The following is a 12,668-nucleotide window of genomic DNA, read 5'->3' as shown; positions in this document are numbered from 1 at the left end:
ATTCCTGTGGTCCAGAGGTTTGGGGATGACCTTTGTTACCCTGGGGTGAAGAAAGGAGAGACAAATGCTGAGCCGGGATATCCGCAAGCAGTTTTTTTTTGTCCTTTTGTTTCTCCCACAAGCAGATGGACCGTGCTGTGACTTGGTTGTGATGCCGGTAGTGGGCTGAGAAGTGGGAAGAGAAGGGAGTGGGTTTGCTTTCTTATCACACAGTATGCTAGCACTCACTGCTGTCACCGGGGAAGTGGATCACAGTGATGTCTATCAAAGGTGAAGGGTGTGAGCTCATAGCTCCTAGCGCATGCCGGCTTGTGCTCGGCAGCCCAGGTGCAGACATAGAACTTCAACCCCAGGGTGGAGTTCATGTTTTTGGCCAGTTAGGCAAGTTCAAACTACAGGGCAATAAGTCAGTGTCCTGGTCGGAGCGACAGAACAATGGCATGGAAGGTTGGCCGGGAAATGAGTGCAGTTAAGGGGCCTCATGGGAATCACACTGAGGGTCCCGGTGAACGACAGCTGAGTTGATCAAACTGTGATCCGTGTAATATCACCTGGGAGGGCTAGAGCCTGAGATTAGGTCTCAGTAGGTCTCAGAGGAAGAACTAGGATCTCTGTTTTTAAAAGGAGCTCTCGGTCGATCCTGAGGTAAGAGGTCTATGGACCATTTTCTGGGAAACTCTGGGTTTGGAATTATAGTAAATTTAAATAAGAACTGAGAGGAAGGGAGGGACGGGCAGGAAGGAAAGGAAGGAAGGGGAGGAGGGAGAGACAGAAAGACAGAGACAGACACACACATACACATACACAGAGAGGGTGGGAAAGAGAGGAGAGAGAGAGAGAGAGAGAGAGAGAGAGAGAGAGAGAGAGAGAGAGGTGATTACTGAGAGAGGATGAATTTACTATCTCAAAGGTGAAACAGCAGGGAGTGATGACAGTTTCTAGGTGTGACCAAGAGAGTGGGTGGTTCAGGCAGAGTAGAGGTGAACATCAGCAGAGGCAACAAGGTCAAAGTAGGGAAAACATAGGCTGCCCATGTGGACCTTGAAGCCACCCCCAAGTCACAGCAGCCCTTAGAAGAGAAAAACAAAGCCAGGAGCAAAGTCCAGTGTCCTAGGGAGGGAGTTATAGGCACCATCACAGCTGGCTGGTGCCCAGCAGGACAGAGGTGAACCTGGTCACCTCCTGTGAGTGTTTGTAGCTCGCCAGACTTTATTCAGAATGAGCAGTAACAGTTACAGACCAGCTTCAGACGAAGTATGTGGTGGGTTTATTTCTTTCTTTCATTTACTGAGAGTCAGTCTCATGTAACCCAGGATGGCCCCCAGCCTACTACGTCACTGTGGATGATTCTGAACTCCTGCCTCCACCTCCCAAGTGCTGGGCTTGCAGGCCATGCTACACCTGATGCAGCAAATACGATTTCTGTTTCCCCCCATGAGAAAAGACAGCACAGAGAAATTGACTCCCTCAAAATTACAGCGGAAGGTGCCTTAATATATTCCGAACGAGTCAAACCATAATGTACTGAACACTGTTAGGAATGGGGTTAACTTCGGAGACAGTGGAAATGTTTATTTAAATGTTTGTCCTGAAACGGCTTTTCCTTTTAGTGCCCACGAGGTGGCAGCACCGAGTAGCAAAGTCCTTGCAAGAAGATGGAACCCTCACACCCGCACAAGTCAAGACTTCCGGCTGTTCCACGTCCTGAAGATTTCTTCCGCAGCATCCAGAGTGCTGTCTTTCTGAAATGAAATAATTGTATCGTTACATACCAGTATAAATTCGAGACATTGCAATATTTAAACATAGAAGGCATAGATGGGTGGCACACACCTTTAGAAAAACCCATTGAAGTTATAAGCCATGCTAGCAATACCCAAAGACTTAAGACGATGTCTAGCCTTAGGTGCAGAAGCAATGTCAAAGTAAAAACGCAAATGAGGAACTAAAATAAATGGGAGGGATTGGGAGGTGGCTTGGTGGTTAAAGGTTGTTGTGGTAAATAATAAAAAATGGTGGAGCCTTTTAACCCAGGCTGGCGTGGGCACTGTTGGGCCACATGGCACTGCGGGGTACTTTTATTTCAGTGGCTCCACACTGCTCCCGAGTACTCTCAGACCCAGGCGGTCCTCGAGCCGTGCCAGCGTGGCACCCTGCCAAGCTGGTCCTAGAGTTAGTTCTGGCCCCCGAGGGCCATATGGAACTAACCATAATTTATCTCTGGTAAGCATCTCTCCCGGGGGGGCAGCTCTCTGCTAGCAGCGAACTCTGGTTCCAGCTACCGGGTAAAACCAGGGCTCTAGAAGTCCAGCATGGGCTGGCCAGCATCGCAGCTCCCTGCCATGGACTCTGCCCACACTTTCCACAACTGCCCACCCTCTGGTAGTTAAGGCATAAACTCCCACCTACCCGGTGAAATCATGACTCGATAAACTGTAATTTATCAATCAACCAGATTTATGTGTTAAATTGTCAATCCACAATATATCCACACAATAAACTCACAACCAAATGATAAGGATATAAACCGCCCACCTAGATAAGATAAACTGAACTATAGAAATCCATCCCTTAAGAAATGTTCATAACTACCTAGGGTCATTCAAGACCACCCGGATCTGGGTCGTCCTTCATCTTGATTCTCCTTTTCCTTCTCTTTCGCCTTACAAAAACTTTGTCCCACCTTACTTTTTTTTACTCTCCAACCATGGCCTTGACCTAGCTTATGCCGGCTCTCACCTGTGTACAGACATCAACCTAAAAGGTGTGCACTGTTCTTGCAGAGGAATTAAGTTCTCAGCACCCAACTCAGCACAAAACTTCCTAAAACTTCCAGCTACAGGGGATCTGATGAACTCTCTCTCTGTTCTATGTGACACACACACACACACACACACACACACACACACACCCTTAAAAAAGGAAGCAAAAACTAGAAAACTGAAAGCAGCCATTCAATCAGGTATGATTAGAGAGTCGATGAGTCCAGCGGTGACTACAGAGAAAAGTAGCACCAGGTTCTCCAGGCTTTCCTCTATCCATCCCCATTCTCCCAGACAACCTTTCCTAGCGGCTTTTAGGGTTAGTTCTAGTGCCTGTCGTTAAAATCCAGTCATGAGCTCAGGCTCCTACGCCCTCATCTGTGAACATTGAACTCACTACAGTCTGCCTTCGATGCTATGATCATTGAGCATTCGTCCTCTTAACTTTTGAATAGGCAACACACGCTTGTGGTATACAATTAAATGGAAGAGCAAATGACAGAGATCTAGCCTTGTGTGTTTTTCCCCTCCCTCTTCCTTTTCCACTGAAACAGGTAGGCAGGAAAGCCAGTTACTGGGGCTGAGAGAAGAGACTATCTACTATCTAGGCCAGAAGCCTAGAATAGGATGGTGTAGCCAGGGCAGCTACTGTTCATGGCTGATGCAGGCAGGGGTGGTGCTCACCTGGTACTGGGAGATACCTGCCATGAGGCTGAAAGCCGGAAGTGAGATCAGAGAGTGCCTAGCATGGGGCATAGACTCAGAGGAAAGTGCCTCTGAGGTAGAGGAAAGCACTTCAGAGGTAGAAAGGCAGAGGAGAACAGTGTGAGGTGTCAGGGACAACAGTGACCACACGGGGACAGTGGCAGCAGCAGCTGGACTCAAAATGTCAAAATCTTTTGGTAGGGTTATCCATGGAGAGATTTTGTGGTGTGTGTGTGTGTGTGTGTGTGTGTGTGTGTATGAGAGAGAGAGAGAGAGAGAGAGAGAGAGAGAGAGAGAGGCTAGCCAGAGAGCAATCATACACAGAGATACAGGGGTATTAAGTAATTAAATGATGGGAACCAGGTTTCACCCTTGAAGAATGGAGTTACAAACATAGAAATGGAAAAAAAATAATTACAATTAACCGAATGATAGTTTTCAATAAATTTGGATACAAATAAATACAGCTGTAAATATGCATGCAATCAATTCTATCTACCCAAGGGTGCTGCTTCTCAACCAACCGATGATTGAAAATATTCGAGCGAAGAAATTACATCTGTACTGAGCACGCACATATTTCTTTTTCTTGTTATGATTCAGAAACAATACACCCTAACGTCTATTTGAACAGTGCTACATTGTACTGGATTATAAACAACCTAGAGATGATTTAAGGTATATAGAAGGATGTGCATACATTATAGAAAAATGGTATAGCATTTATATAAGGCACTTGAGTATCTTGGGGTTTTATAAATACAGATTTGTGGGGTGAATGTGACTAATCACCCCTGGATGCACATGTATGACTGATGTATATGAATGACTGCATGTATTCGAATGCATTTATATGTTTTCTACCTTGCTGGAAGGGCCTAGGAACAGCGACACACAACAGCAGTGAACACCCCCAGTATCTAGATCTTGGTTCAAAGATAAAACTCTGCTCTAGGACTGGAGAGGTGGCCCCAGCGATCAAGAGCACTTGTTCTCAGTGAGGACATAGGCTGGGTGCTAAGCACCTACATTGTGGCTCACAACTAACTGTAATTCTACTTCCAGGATATATGACAGCCCACACACGTAGTACACAGACATACATGCAGGCAAAATACCTATACACATAAAAGAGAATAAAAAGTCCAAAATATCACCTTACCCCCTACCCCACCCACAAAGCTTTACTCTAAAAGGAACCAGACTTATTGGGAATGTCTGGTTATAAATTGATAAAATGAACCTTGTGCAGAAAGACAAGAAAATGCCCCCAAATGCTGTGACACATAAAAAGAAACAGAAGCCAGCTTAAAGGGACCCATAGTGGCCCAATTCTGAAGAAACCACTATAAAATAGGTGACTATGATAAGTTAGAATGCATCAAATAACACAGAAATCTATGAGCTTTTAATGCCACCGAAGCATAAGTAAAAAAATTAAGTCATCCTGGTGAGAGATGGAATTCTACCATGATTTCAAAGCAATCCCTTCAAAATAGTTACTAAATTCAATGGAAAACGCTAACTTTATAATAAACACATGCAAACTCCGCCTTAATGAAGTGCTTGAAGCTAATTGTAGCAGGCAAACTAAAGTGGTTTCCTACCACAGTGACAGATCAAAATGGAGACTTTCCTTACAGTCATTGGTTGGGGAGGTTTGTGTAAGCCGGCTGTGTGGTCAAACCTGGACTGGCCTGCCTCTGCGTGGGATTAAAGGGACACCGCATCACCTCTGGCCTTGGCTGCTGAGCTTTACAGTGAATGTTAGACGTGAGGACCTATCTAACATGACAACTAGATGCAACTCATAGTTCCGGCCTTGACAGACAGAGTGACCTGATTCTGGCCAGGGTCCCTCTCAGCTTGCTTGTTCTGAGGACTTTACACGGGGACAGCTGGTGAGACTCAAGACAGGGGCTGAGTTGTAGATGAGATAAGGATTTGTCAAGGTTAAATTCGTGGTGCTGAGGTGGTGTCTGTGGTTTGGGACTGTCCTCATTGGTGGGGAACACACAATGAAGTATTTGGGGAATAGTAGGTTATCATTAGCCGTTATGTAGATATTATTCTCTGAGACTGTCTTTTAGAAATTATAAAAACATGTCGATTATACTTCAAGCATTTAAATTTTTTTTGAGACAGGGTCTCCCTAGGTAGTCCTGGAACTCCCTCTGTAAACCAAGTTGCCCTTGAACTCAGAGATCTGCCTGTCTCTGACTCCTGAGGGTGGGGATTAAAGGCATGTGCCACCACTGCCTGGCTTAAATGTTGTCTTTCGTGTGTATACATATGGGCATGAAAGGTGCACATGCATGTGCCTGTCTGAGTGTGATTTTGGGTGAGGGGTGTTGTAAGTCAGAGGACAATCTTGAGTACTGGTTTTAACCTTCTGCCTTGTCAGAGATGGGGTCTCATGGTTGTGTTATGAATGCCAGGACTGTCTCTCTGCCTCTCATTTTGCTGAAGGATTGCAAGCCTGTGGAACTGGACCAGCTTCACGTGGATACTGGAATCCCAACTCGGGTTCTCCAGGTGCCATTATCACTGAGCCATCTTCCCAGCCCTTCAATGTTGTTTTTAGGTCAGCCAGCATCCCACGTGCTTCCTTTCACAGGTTTCCTCAGCCTCTCTTTCCCTGCCCAGAGGCAGCCCTGAGATCTTATTCTAGATCCTTCACAAGCCATGTCAAGCATTCAGCTAAAGGTAACATTCCTGGCAGCACAGCTGTACAATTATTTGGAGTTCTATTTCTACCTTTTTCTTTCAGAGACGATACATATTTCATGTTTCTTCCAGTCTGTACCTTTCTCGTCAATATTGTAAAATTCTGTATTCTTTTCCACATTCTTTTACTTATTTTCCTCACACTTGCTGTGCCCAGAGAATTATTTGGTATCCTTTATGGTTTCCAGTGTTACCCTAATTCCAATACCTTTATTCTCCCTTCAATTTCTCACCTGCTGTCCAGGAGATCCCATTTTACCTTCCTGCACCACCACACGTTCCTAAACTTAAAATCTCGACCTCAACGTACTGTCTTAAGCATTTAGAACTTCCGGTGTCACAGTCCGTAACTCTCCCTTAGCACGGTTCACTTTTCCCAGGAATACTCTGGGAGGTTGTTTTGTTCCCGTGTTGGCCATAGGATGTCCTTTGAAGATGTGTATCTCATTCATTTACGGCTGTGAATGATCTCTGACTGAATCCCTCTGCAGGTTCTCCCTGCCAGTGCACACACTGCTCCTGTTGATCTGAGGAGCTGGCACTCTGAACCACTAAGTCACCTCTCCAGGCCTGTGTGGATTTATAGATATTTATCAAGGAGCCCCTGGGTATTATTTGAAGGCAGCAGAAACTCTCTTGTTCATCAAAAGTTTAATGCCCCTTTAATGTACGAGTCGGCCAACCGGGAATTAGTCACACGGCCTAACCGAGGACCTTTCCTCCAGATTACGTCAACCCAACTTCTGGCCACACTGCCGGATCAATGAGGAAGTCCATAGCCCAAGCACGGTTTCCTTCCCACCCTCCTTTCCAGCGCTTACAGGGCTGAGGACCTGTGCCTGCTCCCCCTCTGCCAGAAAATCCGAATTCCTGAGGCTCTTGGTCCCTGTATCTGTTCTTTGAGACACAGAGCCTTTCTAGGCATCCTCTCTCCCTCTACCACTTCCTTCACGCTACTTGGCAACCGGAGGGTTGCCACGTGCTAGGTTTGCAACATCATTTTACAGCTCTCCCGAGTTATTTCCAAGAAGAGTAAGAGTAGGGCCGTGCTCACTGGCTTAAAGCCGAACTGTTTGTTGACTGTTTAAGATAGGGTTTCTCCGTGTAGCTCTGGCTGTCTTCGAACTTGCTTTGTAGACCAGGCTGAGATTAGAGGCGCGGGCTACCATGCCCAGCTAAAACTGGAGTTTAGGTTACTTTTCCCTTTCTGTTCATTATGTTTGTGTTTTCAGTAGTATGTTTATAGAGATGGCCTCTGGCCTATGGTGGCTCCATTAGCTTTTTTATTTTTTTTATTTTATGATGACAGATATTCACTAGCAGTCATGCTTTTGATATTAGGGGGCAGGGAGCTGGTGACGTACAGCAACACACTCTCTATGAATGCTGGAGCAAGGAGCCTCACGATTCCACAGGTAAATGGCCGCCACCCCTGCCTGTGCTACCCTGCCAAAGGTACCCTGTTCAGTGGTGTGGACATGGTGAACGCATTTCAACGTGCAGTATTTTTAACAATGTTTTCATTGTAAGTGGAGTAATGTTTGGATTTATATCTTTTAAGGCAGACCTTATAATGCTATGCTTTATTAACTTTTTCTTTTTTTTTTAATTTATCTATTTACATTCCAAATGTTGCCCCCACCCTTTCCGTTCGCCTTTTGGTCAATCGAATATTCACATTGTTCTGTTGTAAATACTTATATTCTATTCTTAGGTACGTCTCCCATAATTTGTTGATAGGTTATCTCAACAAAGTAAAATATAGTATTGATGTTATGTCAAATAACCTATGGATGAGGGCTTTCAAGAGCCATAGCATGCGCGTGGGATCTATGTATATATGGTATGTGCATACTTTGCATGTGTGTGGGTGCGCATGTGTGTGTATGCCTGTAGAGGCCTGAAATGGACATTGGATGTTTTCCTTGATTGCTCATGCTTATGCATTGAAGCAGGGTCTCTCATGGAAGTCAGAGCTCACCAACTGTGGGCTAGTCTAGCAGTCAGTTTGGTCTGGGGATCCAGGCTCTCTCTCCTGGGTGGGATTGGTTATAGACCCCTGGCATGCCTATCTGGCTTTTATGCTAGTCTTAGGAATCTGAACCCTGGTCCTCTTACTTACGTGGACAGTGCTGTATCTACTGAGCCACTCCCCAGCCCAGCAATAACATCTGTCTTGGGAGTCTTCTGGTACAGGTGGAATGGTGACAATTTCCCTCAGCTAGGATTTTGTTCGTTCCCTCATAAAAAGGCTGAATCAAGGACAGTGGCTCCCAAAACCTGAAGACTGAGGCGGGAGGACTGTCATGTGTCTGAGGATAGCCTGGGCTACAGAGTAAGACCCTATCTCAAAAAAAAAAAGCAAAAAAAAAACCCAAAAAACCAAAAAAACAAACAAACAAAACGCAAGTAAATAAACTGACTAAAAACCCCAGCAAACATAAGGCTGAATACTGACTTACTGTCAACTTCAGAGCTGCAAGTCAAATTTTAAACTTGTCACTTAGCATATCATTTTTAGAGATAGGAAAAGAAGGCTGCTTTGTAAATTGGAATAAAAGGTGCTATAAAATGCACACTTTTGGGAATGCAGAAACTTACTTTGATAAAGCAAAACCGCACCAACTTCTCAAAGTGAGGTTTAGACTCGGAGTCGCAGAACGCGGATACAGGAATGGCTGACAATTTCTGCAAAGCACACAAGTTGACGCTGTGAGAAAACTCCACACATTCCACATGAGACACAGGCCACCGACATTAGAAATATACTGCTGATGGTCATAGTGATTTTTAAAAGGAAAAAGTATTTTTAAAGTCCCTCAAAAAGTCCTAAGTGGTCTATCTGAATGAAAGTTAGAATTAGAACAGTTTGAGGCTAGCCTGGTCTACAGAGCTAGTTTCAGGCATGCCAACGCTACGTAATGAGACTGTCTCAACACAGCTAAGCTAAAGTAAACATTTTAAAATAAAACCGAGGAGAGACAAAGCTAGAGTTCGGTGTCTTTCAAAGCACATCCATGAGGTGGTTGATAAGCTAACTTTGTAACAGCACTGGGAGGTCAGTAATTGTTATAGAAACTATGTAACAGCACTGGGAGGGCAGTAAACTGTTACAGAAACTATGTAGCAGAACTGGGAGGTCAGTAAACAGTACCTTATTTTTCGTCATCCACTTCACAAACTTATAGTCATAAGGCTCATCGCTCTTCACATCCGAGAGGTCAACACCTATAACCACAGGGAAGGGTGGGTTGGGGAAGAGCTCTGTCTGAGACAAGAAAGGCTTCACTTAAGCCTGCCGAGGTTCGCATATTTTTCCTGACTCACACAGGTTTAAGCCTAGAACTTTCCAGAGGTTGTTCATATAGCATGCTGGAGTCTCACACTATGTGATGACATTGTCTGACAACCCGACCTGGGTGCTGGGAACTGAACTCTGGTCTTCTGCAAGAGCAATACATGCGCTTAAACACTGAACCGCCTTTCCTCCCCAGACCCCTGCCTGACTTTCTTCTTATACTATCATCAGATGGAATTTAAATTTTTATTTATAGGAAAAGGGAGAACTTGGGATGTTAATATTTTCCCCATATCATAAAGAAGGGATATTTTCCCATCTCCACAGTGGCAGAAAAGGTTTTCCATCCAAATCCTCCTGGATCCTGATAACCACACCATATCCAGATGTAAGACACAAGCTAGTCCTGGGTGCAGGATGGACTGACTCTGGCAACATGGAAACGGTGCTTAGTACAATAAGCCAAGCCCACTACTGTCCTGAGATGGTTAACAGCCTGTTGTGATGCTCCTACTTTAGAATTCACTGTCTGGGCATACCTGGGTCCAGGAGTGTCACCTGTTTTCTCTTGATAGATAAATTCAGGTGGAAAATCTTATAGATCTGCAACTGAAAGGCTCCCTGGTGAGATACTCTAAGGTTTATTATTAATAATATTTTTAACATATTAAATAAATATACTTTATTTTATGTAAAACCGTTGGAACACCATCAAAGCGATGATACATGGTTTACAATGTTTTGGGGGAACTGTGTGTGAGATTCCAGGAAAAAGGCAGAGGAGAGGGCCCTTTACCTTGTTCCCTGGATTGCTCTTAGACATGATTTCACGAGTCCTGTGACAAACATTTACATTGAATTTATAAGACATGTTTACTCCTCTTAGACGTCGGGACACAACTACAGAAACCACTCTGGTGACAGGACATTCTGAGTGCTGTCCCCAGTGTACCCTGAATCTGGATTTAGCTTTCTGTCTTGCTTTCGTGGTTTCCATGATATAATCTATAGTACATGCCAGGCTGTTGTGTTTGAACTGGTCTGTCCTGGGAAAGTTCTGGAAAAGGGCTGCTCTGTTAATATTCAGAATGTGCTTACTGATATTTTTTTACACGTTTTTCTGATCATGATTTTCTGAACTCAGACAACCTTCCTTGGGTCAGTGCTTTCTTTGTTATATTCGTGTATAAAAATGCACACTGACACTGAGGTAAGGCTGCCTACAGCATTTGACTGCTGTCTGCCCTATTCTTTAAGGTCTTCAAATCCCAGGTCTTGGAGAGGGATCTGCATAAGTTGGCAAAGGTCAACGAGTTTAATGTAAGACATCGTTATGTTTCCAACTTGAATTTTTGTTGGTGGCAAGTCAGAATTATATCATCGCCTTCAGATGACAGAGACCCATCCGTATGAGGGTTGGTAGGATGGCTCAGGGAGTCAAGGCAACTTTAATAATCTGAGTTCAACACCCTCAGATCCCAGATGATAGAAGGAGAGAAGTGATTCATTCCCAAGAGTTGTCCTCTGACCTCCACACATGAGCCTCTTCTGATGGTCCCATGTCCCAATGTAAAATAAGTAAAACCATGTTTTATGGAGAAAGAACTGTAAAGATTCCAGCTGCATGACTGTTGGAAATTATTTAAGCTTTTCTGAGCCTTCCTGCCTTCAAAGATAGAGCTAACATGCTTTCCTGAGGAGGGTATTGGAGCGTTTGGGCCTCTGTTCACAGCATTCCTATTGCACCTTTGAAAATCGCGGATGTTTCCTTACAGCTTCACAACTTCTAGAAACTTCCGATTTCCCACCGAACAGCACTTAGAAAAGCTACCGAAAAGAAAGTAGAGAACCTACAAGTGAACTATTTCAAGTGTACTGCTTCCCAATCAGGATGTTCCCCTCCACACTGCCACACAGTAAGAACAGTTCTGTGACAGGACACCTAGAACAACCGACCCGACAACCATTTATCAGCAGCAAAAATTCAGGTAAAAGTCCTGAAAGGAAAGCGAATTGTTGGAAGTGTTGGTGTTAGGAAAACACATTCTCTTCTAGAGATGAGCTGCGGTTCTGGCTTTTGACCCCTTTCCTCTGACCTCTCTGCCATCGTTTCAGACTGTAGCTGTGAACTAAATACCAGAGGCTTCACAAACCTAATGAAGACACATCGGCAATGATGAAGTAGCCCCCGTCAGGGATGATGGGTTTCAGGCCAACGCTGTTAAGTAAACAGGCCATCCGATCTCTCTTAACTTCTAATTCCTTTGGCAGAGAATTGAAGTAACACTCTGGGTCATCCATGCGCTTGATATCGATCCAAAAAGCCTCGGCCAAGGCTGCCTGCATGTTCAAAAGGGGTGTCAGTTATGGCTTAATTCACTGGTAGAATAAAGATCATCACACTAAGTTTGTGTCAAGACGTTGTTCAGTAAATTACAGCCAGTTTCCTGTGAATTATTCAGCTCCACAGGTTAATGGAGGAAGGAGGTTGTGTGTGTGTGTGTGTGTGTGTGTGTGTGTGTGTGTGTGTGTGTTTGTGTGTGTGTGTTTGTGTGTGTGTGTATGTGTGTGTATGTATGTGTGTGTGTGTGTGTGTGTGTGTGTGTGTGTGTGTGTGTAAACATTTAAATCTAATATGACAAACAGAGGAAGGCAGAAAATCCCAACGGAAGAAGAGGTATTATGTAAAGATGGCATACTTGGTAACAGAAAGACATGAATCGTTTTCTAATGAGGCAAGCTGTGGTCCAGCTTACTGAGTTTCAGTCTAAGAATGGCCAGACAGGTGAAGAGGGAATCAGTCTTTCCTGGTACAGAGGACAAAGGCACAGGAGGAAATTAAAGCCAGTGTGCTGTGTAGACAAGCAAACTCAAGTGCCCCATTCCTCGGAAGAAATACTGAAACCGTTCTGATCCCAGGAGGTAAAAGTATCGAGAGACAGGTCTCTGGGACCTGTGGGCCACTCCTCCAGCAGTGGTGACAAAGAAGAATGTGACCAATGAAAAGCAGATTATAAAGAGAAAAGGACTTAGTGTTCACGTTCCCTTCCTTCCGTTCGGTGAATTCTTGGTTTCCAAGCTGTAGGCATTACTTCCAATTCCTTTGCTGGGTGATTAGGCCCCAGGAGTGGTACCAGACCCAGTGCCATCATGGGAAAACACAACAAAAAGGAGAC

The 12,668-nt window shown here is 44.5% G+C and overlaps 1 protein-coding gene across 8 annotated transcripts in view; it reads right to left on the bottom strand.

Moving 5' to 3' along the window:
• Nucleotides 1–1,479: 1,479 nt before the first annotated feature.
• Nucleotides 1,480–12,668, bottom strand: part of Kyat3 (kynurenine aminotransferase 3) — a 45,341-nt gene continuing 34,152 nt past the window's right edge. For 7 of the 8 annotated variants that reach the window (XM_039102972.2, XM_039102977.2, XM_039102971.2 and 4 more), the window contains 4 exons: nt 11,646–11,832; nt 9,349–9,422; nt 8,796–8,882; nt 1,542–1,742 (listed from right to left, as the gene is read on the bottom strand). In XM_039102972.2, coding sequence (XP_038958900.1) covers nt 1,680–1,742; nt 8,796–8,882; nt 9,349–9,422; nt 11,646–11,832 — 411 coding nt within the window. In that variant the 3' untranslated portion in view covers nt 1,542–1,679. 8 annotated transcript variants of the gene reach the window in all.

This window comes from Rattus norvegicus, chromosome 2, assembly GCF_036323735.1.
Source record: "Rattus norvegicus strain BN/NHsdMcwi chromosome 2, GRCr8, whole genome shotgun sequence".
Taxonomy (NCBI): Eukaryota; Metazoa; Chordata; class Mammalia; order Rodentia; family Muridae; genus Rattus; species Rattus norvegicus.
The sequence above is the reverse complement of the archived record's forward strand: the minus strand, read 5'-3'. Positions and strand labels throughout refer to the sequence as shown.